This window comes from Hylobates moloch, unplaced genomic scaffold (genome assembly GCF_009828535.3).
Source record: "Hylobates moloch isolate HMO894 unplaced genomic scaffold, HMol_V3 SCAFFOLD_21, whole genome shotgun sequence".
Classification (NCBI taxonomy): Eukaryota; Metazoa; Chordata; class Mammalia; order Primates; family Hylobatidae; genus Hylobates; species Hylobates moloch.
The window spans coordinates 25,542,596-25,561,921 of record NW_026652296.1 but is presented as its reverse complement, the minus strand read 5'-3'; the positions used below and the strand labels follow the sequence as shown (position 1 = coordinate 25,561,921).

Here is a 19,326-nt window from a genome sequence, read left to right as displayed (position 1 = left end):
GCACACCTGTAATCCCAACTACTTGGGAGGCTGAGACAGGAGAATCGCTTGAACCTGGGAGGCAGAGATTGCAGTGAGCTGAGATCGTACCACTGCACTCCAGCCTGGGCAACAGAGTGAGACTCCACCTGAAGAAAATAAAAATAAAATAAAAATTAATTTTAAAAAAGCCCATAATGTCTTTATGTAAGTCTTTTAAGGATGAAACATAAAACTTGGTGGTCTGAAGGATGAAAAAAGTAATGGTTACTTCCAGACATCCCCATGCTCAACAAATAAGCTATAAATTTGGCTGAAAGGTTCCTGGGAGAAAGACAAAAAGGGAAACACATTGGGTTATCCAGTGTTCCTTTTCTTATACCTTAAAGTATACAGAATATCCTATAGCGAAAACGTTTTCCTCAAGCTAAAGCCTAATAGAAAGTAATTGTGTTTGGTCCTAAGAAAGCTGAGTGAGAAGGTGAAGGGTATGTAATTCCATTTAGCCGTCGTTTCTCCGCATCCACTCAGCACCAGGCCCTATGTAGTGTCCCCAGTCTTCTGGGAGATGCTGTCATGTCCATAAGTCACCCAAGAGAAAGAAGACTTGACAGCAAAAGATGAACTGCCTTCCATAGGACCCACAAGAACTGGCTCATGGTCCAAGGAGCACATGGGAGGGCAGGATGGCTAGATTTCAAAAAGCAAGAGTCAAATGGCCAGGCAAGGTGGCTCATGCCTGTAATCCCAGCACTTTGGGAGGCCAAGGCAGGTGCATCACTTGAGGTCAGGAGTTTGAGACCAGCCTGGCCAACATGGTAAAACCCCATCTCTACTAAAAATACAAAAATTAGCCAGGCAGTAGTGGCGTGTGCCTGTAATCCCAGCTACTTGGGAGGCTGAGGCAGGAGAATCACTTGAACCTCGGGGGTGAAGGTTGCAGTGAGCCAAGATCACGCCACAGCACTCCAACCTGGGCAAGAGAGCAAGACTCCATCTCAAAAAAAGAAAAAAAAAATCCGCCCAGAATGTGCGTTGCTCTCCCACATTTCCAGGCAATTGCACATGCTGTATACTTCAAGGCTTAGCTTAAATCTCATCTCTACCTGGAAGCCGTCCCTGAGTTCCCCTTTCTCTGTGGTGCCCCCTCCCCACCATGGATAAGACACCCTTCTTTTGTTCTCCCATAGAACTCTGTGCACACCTGCTTTTTAGCATTGTATTTTGATTGTGGGTTTACTTGTCAGTCTCTGAGTTCCTTATTCATCTCTATTTTCTCAGAGCCTCACACCGTGCCTAGCCTGTAGTAAGTGCTCAGTTAATGCTTGTTGAATGCACATAATGAGCAGCTACTGTTTCCAGCACTGTCCTGGGCACTGGATGATTAAGCTACGGCCCCTTCCCTGGAGGATGTTAAAGTCCCATCACTTTGGGAGGGGGAGGAGGAGGAGGAGGAGGAGGAGGAGGAGGAGGAGGAGGAGGAGGAGGAGGAGACGACTGATACGTAAAGTAATGATTCCAGCCCAATCTTATAATATCTATAATAGGGGACTTGGGGAGCACAGAAGAGGAAGAAAATAACTTAGCCTGACACATCAGGAAAGTCTTCCAGAGGTAGTAATTTATGGGCTGAACCTTAAAATATAAAATTTTTTTTGCCAAACTGAGAAAAATATTAGGCAGAGGGAAAAACATGTATTAATACAAAGGCAGGAAAGAGAATCAATATTTAGGGAACTGCAAGTATTGATATTCTGTGCCATCATTTGGAATGGAAAGTACGTTTCAGATCCAATTGTGAGAGACAGAAAGTTGTTACTTTATTGTGTATGTTTCAAGGCTTTATTATTCTGACAATTTTGCTTGTATCATCAGATGGATTTTTTCACAAGGCAGTAAAGATGTTATAGTCACCTTTGGTGAAGCAAATAATAATTTATTTATAGTTTCTGGTCGGCTGCCTTCTGAAAAACTGTTTCATTTGACTTATAATAAAAGACACATCCATAATTAGCCTGTTCATATAGACACATGAAACAAAAGCTATAGCTAGGAGGGGAATAATGCCATTTCCCCAGGCTCTTTTCCCTTCATTGGCTTATTTGGCATTCAGGATAATCCTCTGAGGATGGGAAACGGGGTTATCTAGATTCGAGCCCAGCATGAAGCTCCTGGAAGTGCTTGTGGGCTCAACAAATACACGGATGTTTTCCTCATTTTCCAGCTGATGCCACACATATTTCCTGGTACTCTTGTGTCCCTGGGTCTCCATCCCCTCATGCTTTTGGGTGGGAATAATTTCTTTGTTTGTTTTTTGAGACAGAGTTTCGCTCTTGTTGCCCTAGCTGGAGTGTAATGGCATGATCTCAGCTCACTGCAACCTCCGCTTCCTGGGTTCAAGTGATTCTCCTGCCTCAGCCTCCCGAGTAGCTGAGATTACAGGCACTCGTCACCACGCCCGGCTAATTTTTGTATTTTAGTAGAGACGGGGTTTCACCATATTGGTCAGGCTGGTCTCGAACTCCTGACCTCAGGTGATCCACCCACCTCGGCTTCCCAAAGTGCTGAGATTACAGGCGTGAGCCACCACGCCCAGCCGGGAATAATCGTTACTTGCTATCCTTCAGAGTCATTGCTTGTTTGAGCTCCTTCACCCAAGCTTCTTTCAGATTCTCTTGCCTTTTAATGTTTTTCTCCTCTTTAAAAAAATCACTCCATGCATAAAACTTAGAAAACAGGAAAGCACAAAAAAGAAGTGCCTCGTGATACTATAACCAAAGGATACTCTGTCAATTCTTTTTTATTTTAAAAAAAAGTTATGACATCATTTCAGACTTTCAGAAACATTTTCGAGGACAATTTCTTTGAATATTTATTTATTTACTTATTTATTTTAGAGATGAGGTCTCACTCTGTCGCCCAGCTTGGAGTGCAGTGGCATGATCATGACTCACTACAGCCTCTTACTCCTGGGCTCAAGCGATCCTCCTGCCCCGGCCTCCCAAGTATCTAGGACCATGGGTGCACACCAGCATGCACAGCTAATGTTTAACTTTTTTGTAGAGGTGGGGTCTTGATATGTGGCCCAGGCTGGTCTCAAACTCTTGGCTTCAAGCCATCCTTTCACCTCAGCCTCTTAAAAGCACTGGGATTACAGGCATGAGCCACCACATCCAGCCAACAAAGAATTCTTGAATGCTCCTCACCCAAAACTGTTAACATCTAACTATACTGACTTTATCTCTCTCTCTCTTCTCTCTGTCTCTGTCTGTCTTTCTCTTTATATATGTACAGGCATGTATATATATTTCTTTTTTTTTTTTAAGACAGAGTCTTGCTGGAGGGCAGTTGTGTGATCTTGGCTCAGTGCAGCCTCTGCCTCCCAGGTCCAAGTGATTCTCCTGCCTTAGCCTCCTGAGTAGCTGGGATTACAGGTGTGCACCACCATGACTGGGTAATTTTTGTATTTTTAGTAGAGACGAGGTTTCATCATATTGGCCAAGCTGGTCTCGAACTCCTGACCTCAGGTGATCCTCCTGCCTCGGCCTCCCAAAATGCTGGGATTTTAGGCGTGAACCACCACGCCTGGCCATATATGTATATTTCTGAACCCATTTAAGAATAATTTGCTAGCCAATTGTCACCTGGGCCAAAAAAAAACAAAGAATAAGTTGCAGATATTATGCACCCTTATGTCAGCCTCAATCCTTCAGTGTGTATTTCCTAAAAATCAGGTATTCTCCTACATATTAATTTTTATATATGCCTTTCTAGATTTTTTCTATGCACACATTATTTATTTATATTTAAATAAGATCATGCATTGTTTTATTTATATTTATTTATAGTGGCTTGCTTTTTGGGGGGGTAGCAGTACATATTGTATATAATCTCCTGCCAATAAATATTCTACAACATGATTCCTTATCAGGCTTTGACAGTAGACACGGTGGGTTTCTGGGTGGCACAACATTTTCAAAATACCACTCTGCATCACGGAATCAACCGTGCTGGCTGGGTGCAGTGGCTCATGCCTGTAATCCCAGAACTTTGGGAGGCTGAGGCAGGCGAATCATGAGGTCAGGAGATCAAGACCATCCTAGGTAACATAGTGAAACCCTGTCTCTACTAAAAAAAAAAAATACAAAAAAATATACAAAAATTAGCTAGGCGTGGTGGCGTGTACCTGTAATCCCAGCTACTCTGGAGGTTGAGGCAGGAGAATCGCTTGAACCCAGGAGGCGGAGGTTGCAGTGAGCTGAGATTGTGTCACTGCACTCCAGCCTGGCGACAAAGCTGGACTCCGTCTCAAAAAACAAAAAAGAATTAACCATGCTGTGCTTTTCCATGTCTAGTCCAATATCACTGGAAAGCACTGAATAAATGAGTAAAGAGGCAGGGCAATGGAAAACTCTGAATTCAAATTTAATCTTTATTCTGTGGCCAGTAGAAATCCAATGAAATGTTTCTAGCAGGAGAGGACACCAATAAAAGCTTCTTTCTGGAGATGAATTTGACAGTGTCTGCAGGATGGGGTGAAGGAAGAAGAACTCAGAGCATGAGTCCAGGAGTCACTGGGGTCAAATGATTCCTCGTTTTAAGGGCACATCTCTGCCCAGGTAGAACAGAGCCTTTCCCAGCATAATGCATCCTTTTCTTTCACATATCTTTCAGAACTGGTTAAAGTCCTATGGCTATCTGCTTCCCTATGATTCACGGGCATCTGCGTTGCACTCAGGGAAGGCCTTGCAGTCAGCAGTCTCCACTATGCAGCAGTTTTACGGGATCCCAGTCACCGGTGTGTTGGATCAGACAACGATCGAGTAAGATTTGCATAGGACATTGTGCCTTTGAACTTTCTGGACTTAGATTTGGGTTCACATTTGTCATGGCCTGTGTACACCCCATGCCCATCCTCCCTTCCTATCTTTTATTCCTGCAGTGCCATCCTGGGAAACAATATCTCGATGTGGGTGGGGGACGTGCTGGGATGGGAGTCCAGCCCTCCCATTAACATTCCATGTGACCTTGGAGACAAGTTGCTTAACCCTTCTGGACCTCAGTTTCCTTATCAGTACAATGAGGGGTTGGGTTATAGATGGGCTCTTAAATCCCCTCTGGCTCTAATAATTTATCTATGGGTCACCCTCTGGAGTTCCCTGCAATGTGCATGTCTCACAGAATACAGAAAACTCTTGAATGATAATGAGTTGCCTCCACTTTTTCCATTTACCAAACATTTGCTGGGTGCCTGCATGTGCCTGTCATCCGGCCCTCCAGAGGCTCACCATTTAGTGACAAATACAGTCATCTAGCCACACCAGTCTAGAGCTCAGAAGGAAACAGTGAGTTTTGGAGAGACACTTAGGAGGTAGTAACACTTAGGAGGTAGAAAAAAGCCATGAAGATGGTCACAATCACTCAAGGAGAATGTAAAGATTCACGGGCAGGATGCTGGGGATGGAACCCCACAAAGCCAGCCAAGAAGGGGCAGCTGGAGAGGAAGAAGCCTGACGTGATGATGTGATGCAATGTCATGATGCCACACGGTGTGGGGTGGTCAGTGGGGCCAGCCACTCCAGAGCCCTCCAACAGGAGCATGGCTGAAAGTTGTCTGCTGGGTTTAGTGACAAAGAGGTTGTTGTTAACCTCAGCAGAATGGTGGAGATAAAGTCAGACTGAAGTGGGGAGAAGCGGAGGTGAGGAGAAGAGGTGGCAAGTGGAGGGAAGACATTCTAGAAGCTTGACAGGAAGGTGGGGAGAAATGGGTAGCAGCTAGAGAGGATGAAGTTTTGTTTGTTTAAGATGGGAGAGAGTTGAACAGCCTTAAACTTGCTTAAGAAAGCTATGAGAGTTGTTTAAGAAAAGCGATTCACATCATTAAAGCATGGAAAAGAGCAGGAGTGAGTTTCCTAAGGAGGTGGGAAGGGAGGGGAGCCTGAGGCAGGTGGAGGATGCTAGCAGGGCTGAGTGAGGATCCAAGGGAGTTGGTGGGGGGGAGGAACAGGAAATGCCTCCAGTTGTGGATCAAGGATCAATTTGATGTAAGTCACTCCTGGACAGAATCATCTCTCTGGGTCTCAGTGTTTTCATTTGCAAAGGAGAGTGTTGGATTATGGCTCTAAATTCTAGATTCCACTTTTTTTTTTTTTTTTTTTTTTTTGATGAGATGAAGTCTCGATCTGTCACCCAGGCTGGAGGGCAGTGGCGTGATCTTGGCTCACTGCAACCTCTGCCTCCGGGGTTCAAGCAATTCTCCTGCTTCAGCCTCCCAAGTAGCTAAGATTACAGGCATGTACCACCATGCTGGCTAATTTTTTTTGTATTTTTAGTAGAGACGGGGTTTCACCATGTTGGCCAGGTTGGTCTTGAACTCCTGATCTCAGGTGATCCACCCGCCTCGGCCTCCCAGAGTGCTAGGATTACAGGCGTGAGCCACCGCACCCAGCCTAGATTCCATTATTTTAAGCATCTAAGCTTTTAAAACTTGGCGAGTCTGGGGTTTTAGGATCCTAAAATCCTGTATGAACATTTCCCATTCCTAGGATTCTCTGATTATGAGAGTGTGAACTTCTTCTCCTGTGCTGTTGCGAATGCAGTGGACTCCTTGGCCCCGTGGTCTCCAGAGTGGGCTGGTTAAAGAGAGCCCAGCCGCCTTTCAAAGCGGAGGTTATTTTGAGGGCTTTGCACAGGCCTCATGGCAGTGCATCCTGGGGCAGAAGCACTGGTGTCTCTGCTGCGGCACCACCTGGCCTCGGGTTTTACTCTGTTCCAAAAAGCCCCAGGCCTGTTGGATAGTGCTCAGAGAGTGGCAGGTGGATGGTGAAAGGAGGAGGCAGAGGGAACGATCCGAGGGAAAAGGATGGCATTTCCCACTTGCAGTTCTGCCCACACCTCCTTGTAGGAAGGCGGAGGAGTTGTGCTCTGGAAGCAGGGGAAGGAGGAAGCCAGTCGCACTTATTAATCCAAGACCTGAGTTGGGGAGCGTTCGGGGTAGAATTTAGAGCCCCAAGATGCAGCTCTAGCTCTGTGACCTTGGGCAATGGCTGCCTTTCTCTGAGCCTGTTTCCTCCCCTAGGTGCCTTCCAGGTCTAACTCAGCCAGAGTGGTTCTTGGTTCTCTTCCCAGGGACTGTTAATGAAAGGAAGCATGATTAGCCATTTAAAGTACTATGTTTGAGTGTCTACCTTGGGAAATGTCACACATCTGTTCATTCACTCATTCATTTGGTCAACAACATAGTTCCTCTAGCTCAACTTTGTGCTAAGCACTGACAGGAAAAAATAAAAGCTCCAGGCTTTGTTAAATTGCATTAATTAATAGTTCATTTCTTCATTCAACTAAGTTCCAGCCCTGCCTTGATGATTTCTGTGTTTTGCAAGGTACTGGATTTATCTGTGGGTTGTTTCCCTCATCTGTGAAATGGGAATAATTTCTTTTTTTTTCTTTTTTTTCTTTTTTTTCTTTTTTTGAGACAGAGTCTCGCTCTGTCACCCAGGCTGGAGTGCAGTGGCGCGATCTCCGCTCACTGCAAGCTCTACCTCCTGGGTTCACGCCATTCTCCTGCCTCAGCCTCCCGAGTAGCTGGGACTACAGGCGCCCACCACCATGCCCGGCTAATTTTTTTTTTGTATTTTTTAGTAGAGACAGGGTTTCACTGTGTTAGCCAGGATGGTCTCGATCTCCTGACCTCATGATCCGCCTGCCTTGGCCTCCCAAAGTGCTGGGATTATAGGCGTGAGCCACCGCGCCCGGCCCGGGAATAATAATTTCTATTACCTCACAGTGTTGTTTTGAGAATCAAACTTTTTTATTTATTTATTTATTTTTATTTATTTATTTATTTATTTTTTGAGACAAGGTCTGACTCCCCTCACCCAGGCTGGAGTGTACTGGTGCGATCTTGGCTCACTGTAGCCTCAACTTTCCAAGCTCAGGTGACCCTCCCACCTCAGCCTCCCTAGTAGCTGGGACTACAGGCACATGCCACCATGCCTGGCTAATTTTTTGTATCTTTAGTAGAGATAGGGTTTTGCCATGTTGCCCAGGCTGGTCACGATCTTCTAGGCTCAAGCAATCTCCTGCCTCAGCTTCCCAAAGTGCTAGGACTATAGGTGTGAGCTACTGCACCTGGCCAAGAATTAAACATTTTAAAAGAATGTGCTGGGCACAGTGGCTCATGTCTGTAGTCCTAGCACTTTGGGAGGCCGAGGTGGGCAGATCACCTGAGGCTAGGAGTTCAGGACCAGCTTGACCAACATAGTGAAACCCTGTCTGTACTAAAAATACAAAAATTAGCCAAGCGTGGTGGTGCACGCCTGTAATCCCAGCTACTACTCAGGAGGTTGAGGCAGGAGAATTGCTTGAACTCGGGAGGCAGAGGTTGCAGTGAGCTGTGATTGCACCACTACACTCCAGCCTGGGCAACAGAGCGAGACTCTGTCTCAAAAAAAAAAAAAAAAAAGAAAAGAAAAAGAAAAAAAAAGAAATACCTGAAACTGGGTAATTTATAAAGAAAAGAGGTTTAATTGGCTCAGGGTTCCACAGGCTTTACAGGAAGCATGGCTGGGAATGCCTCAGGAAACTTTCAATCGTAGTAGAAGGCAAAGGGGAAACAAGCACGTCATCATATGGCCGGAGCAAGGGGAAGAGTGAGAAGGGGGAGGTGCTCCACACCATTAAACAACCAGATCTCATGAGAACTCACTCACTATTAGCAGAACAGCAAGGGTGAAGTCTGCCTGCGTGGCCCAATCACCTCCCACCAGGCCCCGCCTCCAACAGGGACACAAATCAAAACCATATCACCTGGTAACAAACAGATATCAGGATTTACGTAATTTCAGGCACTGGGCTACCTTCTTTTGAGGACACGATGATGAATAGGACATAGATCCTGTCCTCAATTTACCATTTATTAGACGAAATAGACCAATAAATTTTAAATCACAACACAATATAATGAGTGCTGCAGAGAATTATGTTCCACATCCCACAGTTGTTTAGCCACTTCTTTTTTTTTTTTTTTCTCTGAAACGGCATTTCACTCTTCTTGCCCAGGCTGGAGCACAATGGCACAATCTTGGTTCACTGCAACCTCTGCCTCCCGGGTTCAAGCAATTCCCCTGCCTTGGCCTCCCAAGTAGCTGGGATTACAGCCATCTGCCACCACGCCCAGCTAATTTTTTTGTAGCTTTAGTAGAGACAGGGTTTCACCATGTTAGCCAGGCTGGTCTCAAACTCCTGACCTCAGATGAGCCACCTGCCTCGGCCTACCAGAGTGCTGGGATTACAGGCATGACCCATCGCACCCGGCCTGTTTAGCTACTTCTTGGACAAGTCTAGTGAAAGAGAATTTGCTGTCTTCATGCTATGCCATTCTACTGTTGAGTAACTGTGATTCATTCATTCAGTCAGTCAGTCAGTCAACAATAATTATTGAGACCCTTCTGTGTCAGGCACTGTGCCAGCCCTGGGGATACAGGCAAGGTTCCTGTCCTTATGGAGCTTAGAGTCTGGGGAAAGGGACAAAGAATAAACAAGAAAGCGAATGCATAATCTAAGTTCACGAGTGATAAATCCTATGAAGAAACATTAAGCAGGATAAGCAGATAGCAGTGGGTTGGGGACACAAAAACTACTTTAGATAGAGAGGACAAGGAAGTCCTCTGTGAAGGGATAATATTTGAGCAGAGACCTTAATGAAGTAACGGAACAAACCACATGCAGAAGAAGAAGAGTGTTGCAAGTAGAGGGAACAGCAATGCAAAGACCCTGACATGGGAATAGGCTTAGCATGTTCGAGGAACAGCAAGAAGGTCGCCATGACTGGAGCGTAGGATATAAGGGGAAAAGGATGACGATGTTCTTGGACAGGTATGCAGGGGCTGGATCACGTGGGGCTTTGTGGGTCAGGATGAAGAGTTTGACTTTTTTTTTTTTTTGAGACAGTCTCGCTCTGTCACCCAGGCTGGAGTGCAGTGGCACAATGTTGGCTCACTGCAACCTCCACCTCTCAGGTTCAAGCACTTCTCCTGCCTCAGCCTGCTAAGTAGCTGGGATTACAGGTGTGAGCCACCGCAGTTGGCTAATTTTTTTTTTTTTTTTTGTATTTTTAGTAGAGATGGGGTTTCACCATGTTGGCCAGGCTGGTCTCGAACTCCTCACCTCAGGTGATCCACCCGCCTCAGCCTCTCAAAGTGCTGGGATTACAGGCGTGAGCCACCGCGCCTGGCTGAGGAGTTTGAATTTTATTCTGGGTGTTCGGGGAAGTCATTGGAGGCTTTTAACCAGGGCATGCTGTGATCTGATTGCATTTATAGGGCATTTTCACATGTACTTCCTCCTTGAAGATGCACCTCCACCTAAGAGCGAGAACTGGAGTTCTCATGTTGCACAGGAGGAAACTGAGGTTCATATTGCTTCAGCCACTTGCCTGGGGGTCCTATGACTAGTGGTGGAGCTGGAACTTATCAAGCCCATGTATTCTGATTCTCAGTCTTTATACAGCTGTTTCCTCATCTATGATTGTGAGCGCATATGAATTAATGAATCAATCAATCATGTTCTTGTTGGGGTCCATCCAAACCAGGGCCCCAGAGTGTAGGTTGAGGATGCACATTGTTTTCCAGACTGGAGCTGGGGAATATGCAGTCCCTTCCTAGAGTGTTCAGTGACCACAGTGCATATGCGTATGTGTGTGTCCTCTCTCTGCCCAGGTGGATGAAGAAACCCCGATGCGGTGTCCCTGATCACCCCCACTTAAGCCGTAGGCGGAGAAACAAGCGCTATGCCCTGACTGGACAGAAGTGGAGGCAAAAACACATCACCTACAGGTGCTTCGACTCCCCCTCTTCCTCCCTGGCTTTGGCTCCACCCTCCCTCTGTTTTCCCTGGCCTGAGTTTCAAAAGCTCACAATATGGGGGGCCTGGGGATCAGGCTCACAACACATAAGCCAAGGGCCAGGCATGTGGGCATCGGCACCAGGTGCTGAGAGCCCATAACTTTGTCCTCCTTGTGGCTTCCACAGGATGCTGTGACTCCAACCTCAGGTTTATATGGTCCTCTGGGGGCTCTTAGTTGTCTTCTGTTTAGATGCCTGTAGTTTTTAGGTTACAGAAAGTGGGGTATGAATGGTTTGGTAACTTTCAGCTGTGATAAAGAACCATGGCTTGCAGTGAGCTATATCATGCCACTGCACTCCAGCCTGGGTGACAGAGTGAGACTCTGTCTCCAAAACAAAACAAACGAAATAAAAACCACAAAACAAAATAAACAAAACCGTGGCTTAATTCAGTCTCCTTATCACTGCCTGCCAAACCCCATTCCCTCTGATCTGGATCCTCCCACCCCAAAATCTGCCTGATGGACTTCACCTGAGATTCCCAACGCAGAGTTCCAGTTGTTTATTAAGGAGTATAAAGAACTGGGACCTGAATCATAATAGTGTCATCTTTGACTGTCTGGAGGAACCAAGGGCAGAGCAGGATCCATCTCCAAGTCAGATCAGTGGCCCAAGAACAGACATGATGGAGCCCATCACAGCAGACTGAAGCACCAGAGTGGGGCTGGGGCAAGGGCCAGGCACTGGACAGGCTCAGATGGGGCTGGGGCAAGGGCCAGGCATGGGGAGGCTCAGGTAGGTGCCGGCTGGCACGTCTCAAGGCTCTGCTGTCATCTCAGGTGGATCCCTTGGGTGCAGAGGCATGATCTAAGACAGAGATCCTTAGAGTTGAACTAAGGGCTCTCTTGCTGACAAGCCCTCCCTACAGAATGGGCCTTTTTCTTTTTTTTTTTTTTTTTTTTTTTTTTCAGAAATCTGACAAGAGAAGGAAAGTTAGGGTTGAACTAAGGGCTCTTCTGCTGATAAGCTGTCCCTTCAGAAAGGGATTTTTTTTTTTTTCCAGAAATCTGACAAGAGAAGGAAACGTAAGAATCTAGGTTAGAAGCTGAATAGACTCTTGGGTCTCTTGAAGGGGTAGAGTGGACCAAGAGAAAGAAGCACTGGGTTCTAACCCAACTCTGAGTAATTTCTATCACTCGACTTCTCTGGGCCTCAGTTTCCTTACGTGTGGAGTAGGTAGAATAATCCATGCCCCAGAGGGTCACAGGGCAGGGAACCCACACGCAGTGATGTTGTTTTGTGAAGAACCATGCAATATGAACACAGCGACGCTAAACAGCTAAACCTATAATGGATTAAATCAGATACCCGCCAGCTTCTAGGTAGACAAGCCAAAGATTGGTACCAAAGATTTTTTAAAGAGACTTTTCACTTAAACTCCTTTCTATTATTTGAATATTTTTATAACTTTTATAAATGAACATATTTTGTATTAGGGAAAAAAACTTAAAATTCAGAAAATGCTATCTACCAATTTCCTCTTATTTATTTATTTATTTTTAATTTTTATTTTTTATTTTTTGAGACAGAGTCTCACTCTGTTACCCAGGCTGGAGTGCAGTGGTGCAATCTTGGCTCACTGCAACCTCTGCCTCCGGGTTCAAGCAATTATCCTGCTTCAGCCTCCCGAGTAGCTGGGATTACAGGCTCACACCACCATGCCTGGCTAATTTTTGTACTTTTAGTAGAGACAGGGTTTCGCCATGTTGGTCAAGCTGGTCTCGAACTCCTGACCTCAAGTGATCCGCCAGCCTCGGCCTCCCAAAGTGCTGGGATTACAGGCGTGAACCACTGTGCCTAGCACCAATTTACTTTTTTCAACAAACTACAGTGGAATCCTTTATTCAACACAGCTTTGCTGGAGATCAAATGGAAAACACTGAGTAAAGCAAAGCCATCTGACTGAGGCAGGGTGGGGATCCAGAGCTCTGTTACTCAGCCTCTTCTTCAACTCCTGAGGCAGCTAAGCAGAATTCTAGGGTTCAAAATCGGATCACTGAGCCACATTGTCTCAGGTATCTATTTTAGCTCTGCTCGTCTCTGACTCTCTGATCTTACCTAATGATCCTCCCCTCTCTCACCAGCATTCACAACTATACCCCAAAAGTGGGTGAGCTAGACACGCGGAAAGCTATTCGCCAGGCTTTCGATGTGTGGCAGAAGGTGACCCCACTGACCTTTGAAGAGGTGCCATACCATGAGATCAAAAGTGACCGGAAGGAGGCAGACATCATGATCTTTTTTGCTTCTGGTTTCCATGGCGACAGCTCCCCATTTGATGGAGAAGGGGGATTCCTGGCCCATGCCTACTTCCCTGGCCCAGGGATTGGAGGAGACACCCACTTTGACTCCGATGAGCCATGGACGCTAGGAAATGCCAACCATGACGGTAAGGCCATGAGGGGACAGGGGTCAGTCTTGGGCTGCTCAGTTGTTGGGGAAGAACTTGGAGGACATCTTAGATGAGTTTCCTGCTTTCTAGAGCCTCTTGTCCAAGAACTAAGACCGTAAAAGGGTGGGAACTGTGATTTCTGATAATATTCAACGTTCGATCCACCAGGGCCAGGGCCATGGAGATGAGTCAGATCACTTAGAAGATAGTCCAGTTGGCAGGAGGAAAGTAAGTTTAGGCCATGAGTAAGAAGATAAAGTGGCCGGGCGCGGTGGCTCACGCTTGTAATCCCAGCACTTTGGGAGGCCGAGGCGGGCGGATCACGAGGTCAGGAGATCGAGACCACGGTGAAACCCCGTCTCTATTAAAAATACAAAAAATTAGCCGGGCGTGGTGGCGGGCGCCTGTAGTCCCAGCTACTCGGAGAGGCTGAGGCAGGAGAATGGCGTGAACCCGGGAGGCGGAGCTTGCAGTGAGCCGAGATCGCGCCACTGCACTCCAGCCTGGGCGACAGAGCAAGACTCCGTCTCAAAAAAAAAAAAAAAAAAAAGAAGATAAAGTAATGGACCAGAGGCTGAAGAAAAACTTTAAAAGGGGCCAGGCACAATGGCTCATGCCTGTAATCCCAGCACTTTGGGAGGCCAAGGCGGGTGGATCACCTGAGGTCAGGAGTTCGAGACCAGCCTGGCAAACATGGCGAAACCCTGTCTCTACTAAAAATACAAAAATTATCTGGGCGTGGTGGCGGGTGCCTGTAATCCCAGCTACTCAGGAGGCTGAGGCATGAGAATCGCTTGAACCCAGAAGGCAGAGGTTGCAGTGAGCCGAGACTGCACCATTGTACTCCAGCCCAGGCGACAAGAGCGAAACTCCATCTCAAAAAAAAAAAAAAAGTTAAAAGGCATTAAAGCTGAAAGAGGGGTCTGAAAGTAGTAGGCTCTGGCCTGAATGATGAGGGCTCCAAAAGCCATCTTATGAATGACACGACTGGCTCTCTCCTTTGTCACCCTCACAGGTGAGTAGCAGCCCCTGAAATTATTCTGGCATCCTTGGATAATTTACCCTGCACTACTATGGTTCAATGAATATTTATGGAGGCAGAGTCAATACCGTGCAGCAATAGTAATGGGACCCTGCAGGTTGCCAAAAAATTCATCATCAATATTTACTCACAAGACACATGCTTAGTATGTAGGCAAGTGTACATTATTTACACCCATTTTTAAGATGAAGAGTTGGGGCTCAACTGGCATAGCTGAAAGGTGACAATGTAGGTGTCAAGCCCTGGTTCAACTACTGACTATGTGATACCCTCAGTCTCCTCATCTGCAAAGTGAGGAGCTGGATTAGGTGGTCGCTAAGGGCCCTTCCAACTCTAATGAACATGATACAAAGTCTTGCAAAGACCAGGGGGAGCTGAATGTTTGAAAAAACTGGCATGATCTCTGTCCTCTGGCCGTCCAGAGTCAGTCTAGCAGGGGAGTTAGGTGTGCACATAAGTAACCCTGTCATAGACAGACTCTACCCAAGGCTGTAGCAGAGGCACCAAGAAAATACAGTAGGAGTTTGGAGGAAAGAGGGACAGAGGAGTGTGGCTTTTGGATTATAATAGATGACAATTAGTGGGTATGCTGGTGTTCTAAGGCCCGTGCCAAGTGCTTGCCACCCATTATGTGTGGAAACTATTATATCTATTAATATATTGGCCAGGTGTGATGGCTCACGCCTGTAATCCCAGCACTTTGGGAGGCTGAGGCGGGCGGATCACAAGGTCAGGAGATTGAGACCATCCTGGCTAACACGGTGAAACCCCATCTCTACTAAAAATACAAAAAATTAGCCAGGCGTGGTGGTGGGTGCCTGTAGTCCCAGCTACTTGGGAGGCTGAGGCAGGAGAATGGCGTGAACCTGGGAGGCACAGCTTGCAGTGAGCCGAGATTGTGCCACTGCACTCCAGCCTGGGCGACAGAGCGAGACTCTGTCTCAAAAAAAAAAAAAAAATAGAATTCAGATTCCAGGCCAGGCACGGTGGATCACACCTGTAATCCCAGCACTTTGGGAGGCCGAGGCAGGTGGATCACCTGAGGTCGGGAGTTCAAGATCAGCCTGGCCAACATGGTGAAACCCCATCTCTAAGAAAAACCCCAAAATTAGCCAGGTGTGGTGGTGGGCACCTGTAATCCTAGCTACTCTGGAGGCTGAGGCAGGAGAATCCCTTGAACCTGGGAGGTGGAGGTTACAGTGAGCAAAGATCACGCCACTGCACTCCAGCCTGGGCGACAGAGATTCCATCTCAAAAAAAGACTGCAGATTCCAGGACCCTAACCTCTTGTCATTCTGATTCTTTGGGTCCGGGGTAGGGCCTGGGAATCTGCAATTGGTCTAATACATTCCTGGGGCCTTCAGATGCAGGTGTTCCATCACCATGAGAAATGCTATCTTAATATCTAGAGTTTTCCTACCTGGCCTGATCATAAGAAACAACGGGGGTTCTTGTTATAAACGTGGATTGATTCCCAGGCCCTTCCCACAGAAATCTTGACTCTTAAGCTCAAACAAGCTTGGGAAACACCGGGCATCCTTTTTTCCTGCCCTGCGGCTGCTCCAGGCTGAGAGCAGACTCTCAAAGCTGGTTTCCCCAGAGGCCATGTTTAGTGTCTATAGTTGGGGATCACCTCCTTGAGAACACTTCATATCATCGCATGGATCAGGGATTGGCAGCTCTGGGGTTATCTGTCAAAGGCTGGACCAGGAGATGGTTTGGCCAAGGCTCAGCCTAGGCAAAGTCATGAACCTGTTAAATTGTTCTTTGTCCTGTTCCTTCTTCAGATTTTTGTCCTCTTTCCTATTGAACTCCGTTTCCTTTGCCCTGGTATCTCTCCCGTGTGTCCTGCATGTATTCCTGGCTGAGTACCTATTCTTTATCTCATTCTTATTTTTGGATCGGTGTCAATGAATGGCTGTCTGTGCTAACAGATAAGATGTGAGGAGAAGAGAACTAACATTTTTGAGGCCCTGTTATGTGCCAGGCACTGTTAGCTGATAAGGTTTTAGTTATATTCCTGATAGAGGCAAATGAATGACTAAAGAGTTGTCCAGAGGAGGCAATGGGAAGACACTCCCACTCCTCTGCCCTCCCCTTCTGCCCAGCACTGGGAGTATGCACTTCCCACACCTGCTCCTTGCTTTTGCAGAACTTGTTGGACCCAGCCCCCAAATCCCAAGAGCTGGTGGTGTGTGTGGGAAGGACCTGGACCTGTGGATGCGCACCATCCTAGCACCTCTCCCATCTGTCCCACCCCAACCTTCATGAAAGACTGCCAATTCTGATAGAAATTCCAAGATTGCTAATGTTTTCTTTGGATAAGAATCAGGACTTTGCTCTGCTCTGGAAAACCAAGCAGGAAATGTCCAGATGCAGCTCAGGACCACGGCAATCGACCCCTGAACTGGAGTGCAGTGAAGGCAGGTTTCGGGTGAGAGGAAAGGAACCAAAATTTATTGAGCATCCATATATCATCTCGTTTAATTTCCACATAGACTCAGCAAAGGGGTGGAGTTTCCTGGGAACTTTTTGAACTTACTAGCTTACTTCTTTTTTCTAAACTCTCATTATGGAAAATTTCAAACTCACAAAAGTAGGAAGAATGATTCTATGATCTCCTAGATACCCACCACCTGCCTCAGCAATTATCAACATTGTGGCATTCCTATTTATCTACCTTTTTTTGGCTGATGTATTTTAAAGAAAATCTCAGGCATTCTAACATTTCACCTTTAAATACTTTAGTATATACCTCTAACAGATAAAGGCTAATTTTTAAGATAAGCACACAATCATTATCAAGCCCAACAAAATTAACAATAATTTTTTAAAATCTAATACCCAGTTTGAGTTCACTTTCCCAAAGTACCTCGGAAATGTCTTTTACAGTTGTTTGCTTGAATCAGGATCCAAACAAGATCCACACACACATGGCTGACATGTCTCTTAAAGCCCTTTTTATTTAAAACACCCCCGTCCTACACACACGTTTCCCTCCATATATTTGTTGAAGAAACTGGGTCAGGTGTCCTGAGTATAATCATTTGGCGTGACTAGAATCAAGTTCACTTTTAATACGTCTCTCTTCCCCATAATTCCTGAATGTTGTTCATTAGATTTACAGGCCTGACTAGATTCAAGTTCAATTTTTTTGGCAAGAATACTTCCTAGGTGGTGCTGGTACTTCCTATTCACCATATCAGCAAACACATATGATGCAGACTGTCCCACTTTTAGTGATGTTGAGGTTGAGCATTTGCTTCAGGTTGTGTCAGCCTGACCCAACCATCATACAATTCACCTGGAGAACTTAAAAAACAAAAGATTGCCTATGTCCCAAACCAAACCTCCTGAATCAGAATATCTTCCCCACCTCCTCCGTGTGTTTAAAAAGCTCCCCTGGGCCAGGCGCGACAGGAGCACTGGAGTAATCCCAGCACTTTGGGAGGCCGAGGCAGGCAGATCACCTGAGGTCAGGAGTTCGAGACCAGCCTGGCCAACAAGGCAAAACCCCGTCTCTACTAAAAATACAAAAATTAGCCGGGTGTGGTGGCACATGCCTGTAATCCCAGCTACTCGGGAGGCTGAGGCAGGAGAATGGCTTGAACCCAGGAGGCGGAGGTTGCAGTGAGCCGAGATTGCGCCACTATACTCCAACCTGGGCGACAGAGTGAGATCCTGTCTCAAAAATAAAAAAGAAAGAAAATACTGTAAAAAAAAAAAATAGGAAATTCACCCCGTTGGAAAGCGGCAGAGCCAGGTGTGACCCCAGGACTCTGCACTTTTAAGTCACCACAGGTGGTTCTGCTGCAGGTGGTCCGAGTATTTCCCTTGGTAAAATACGGTGCTTTTGGCACTATTCCATCCCGGGGGCTGTCACCTGGTTCTTCAACACAAAGCTTGTCCTCAAGGAACCCACAGTCCTGGGGCAGTGAACATGTGCACTAGTGGCAATCATGTGGGGAGGAAGCGGTCAGTGCCATAAAGGCAGTTCAGGGAAACTGCTGGGAGGGCACAGCAGAAGGAGCACTCACTGCCAGCTGGGAAGTCAAGGAAGGCTTCCTGCGAGACAGGCACGGAGCTGAACTTCGAAGGAATCAGGTTATTTCAGGGGGAGGGGCAGCACTGGCAAAAGAACAGAGGCAAAGGGAAATGCTGTCACCTTTCGTGGGGCTGGGGGAGTTAATGAGATGGGAACGACCAAACATGGAGATCCTAAAAGAAAGAAATGAGATAGAGACAAGGTCCGCTTGAGTAGCCGAGTAGACTGCTGGGGACTTGCTCGGAGGCCCAGGGACTTACAGGAACACACCGTATCAGGGGTGCTGGTGCTCACACATGGCTCAACAGGGCCCTGCTAATGAAGGGTAACACTTCTGCACCAGGAGCCGGTATGAGTGCATTACACACCCTGCCCAATGAATCTTCACCCCCATCCCTATGACGAAGGTGCCATTGTTCCTTCTATCTTCCAGAGGAAGAATTTAAAATGTCACACTGCTAGGACATGGCACAGCTGGGATTCAAAACCAGGCAGTCTGGCTCCCAGAGACTGCATTCCTGACCACTCTGCTTCCCTGCCTCTCACCCTCTTAAAGAGCGAAGACCCTAGCAGCCTCCTGCCCATGGAGCATGGGGTCCTCATAGCAGGCCTCTGCCTTCACCTCACAAGCTCAGGGAGTCCTCCTGCCCCTGCCCCGCTCCCTCCGTCTCCCCCTCAGGGCTCCCTTGGGTTTCTGTGCAGCAGGATGCTGGCTCCCTCACTCTTCCCTTCCTTTTGGTTCTTGGACCCACCCCACAGGCCTCTTTCCTTTAAGGGGTCACTCCTGTTCTCTGCAGACCCAGCACAGGGGTTAGAAGAGCAAGAGACAAGGCTGCAGACAAAGGTTTTGAGTCTCCCACGGTGCTCAGGGCCCTGTTCCCTGGTTCCCAGCTGAGCTCCCTGTGGACAGCCCCTGGGGAAGAGCCTGCTCAGGAGACAGAGGCCCTGAACAGCTTGTCTCAGG

At 46.9% G+C, this 19,326-nt stretch overlaps 1 protein-coding gene across 1 annotated transcript in view; it reads left to right on the top strand.

Annotated features, from left to right (window-relative positions):
* MMP24 (matrix metallopeptidase 24) overlaps positions 1 to 19,326 on the top strand; it is a 52,331-nt gene that overhangs the window by 16,933 nt on the left and 16,072 nt on the right. The window contains exons 2-4 of the mRNA XM_058432831.1: positions 4,654 to 4,802; positions 10,698 to 10,814; positions 12,968 to 13,272. Of these exons, the coding sequence (XP_058288814.1) occupies positions 4,747 to 4,802; positions 10,698 to 10,814; positions 12,968 to 13,272 (478 nt within the window). The 5' untranslated portion in view covers positions 4,654 to 4,746. The remainder of the gene's footprint in view (positions 1 to 4,653; positions 4,803 to 10,697; positions 10,815 to 12,967; positions 13,273 to 19,326) is intronic.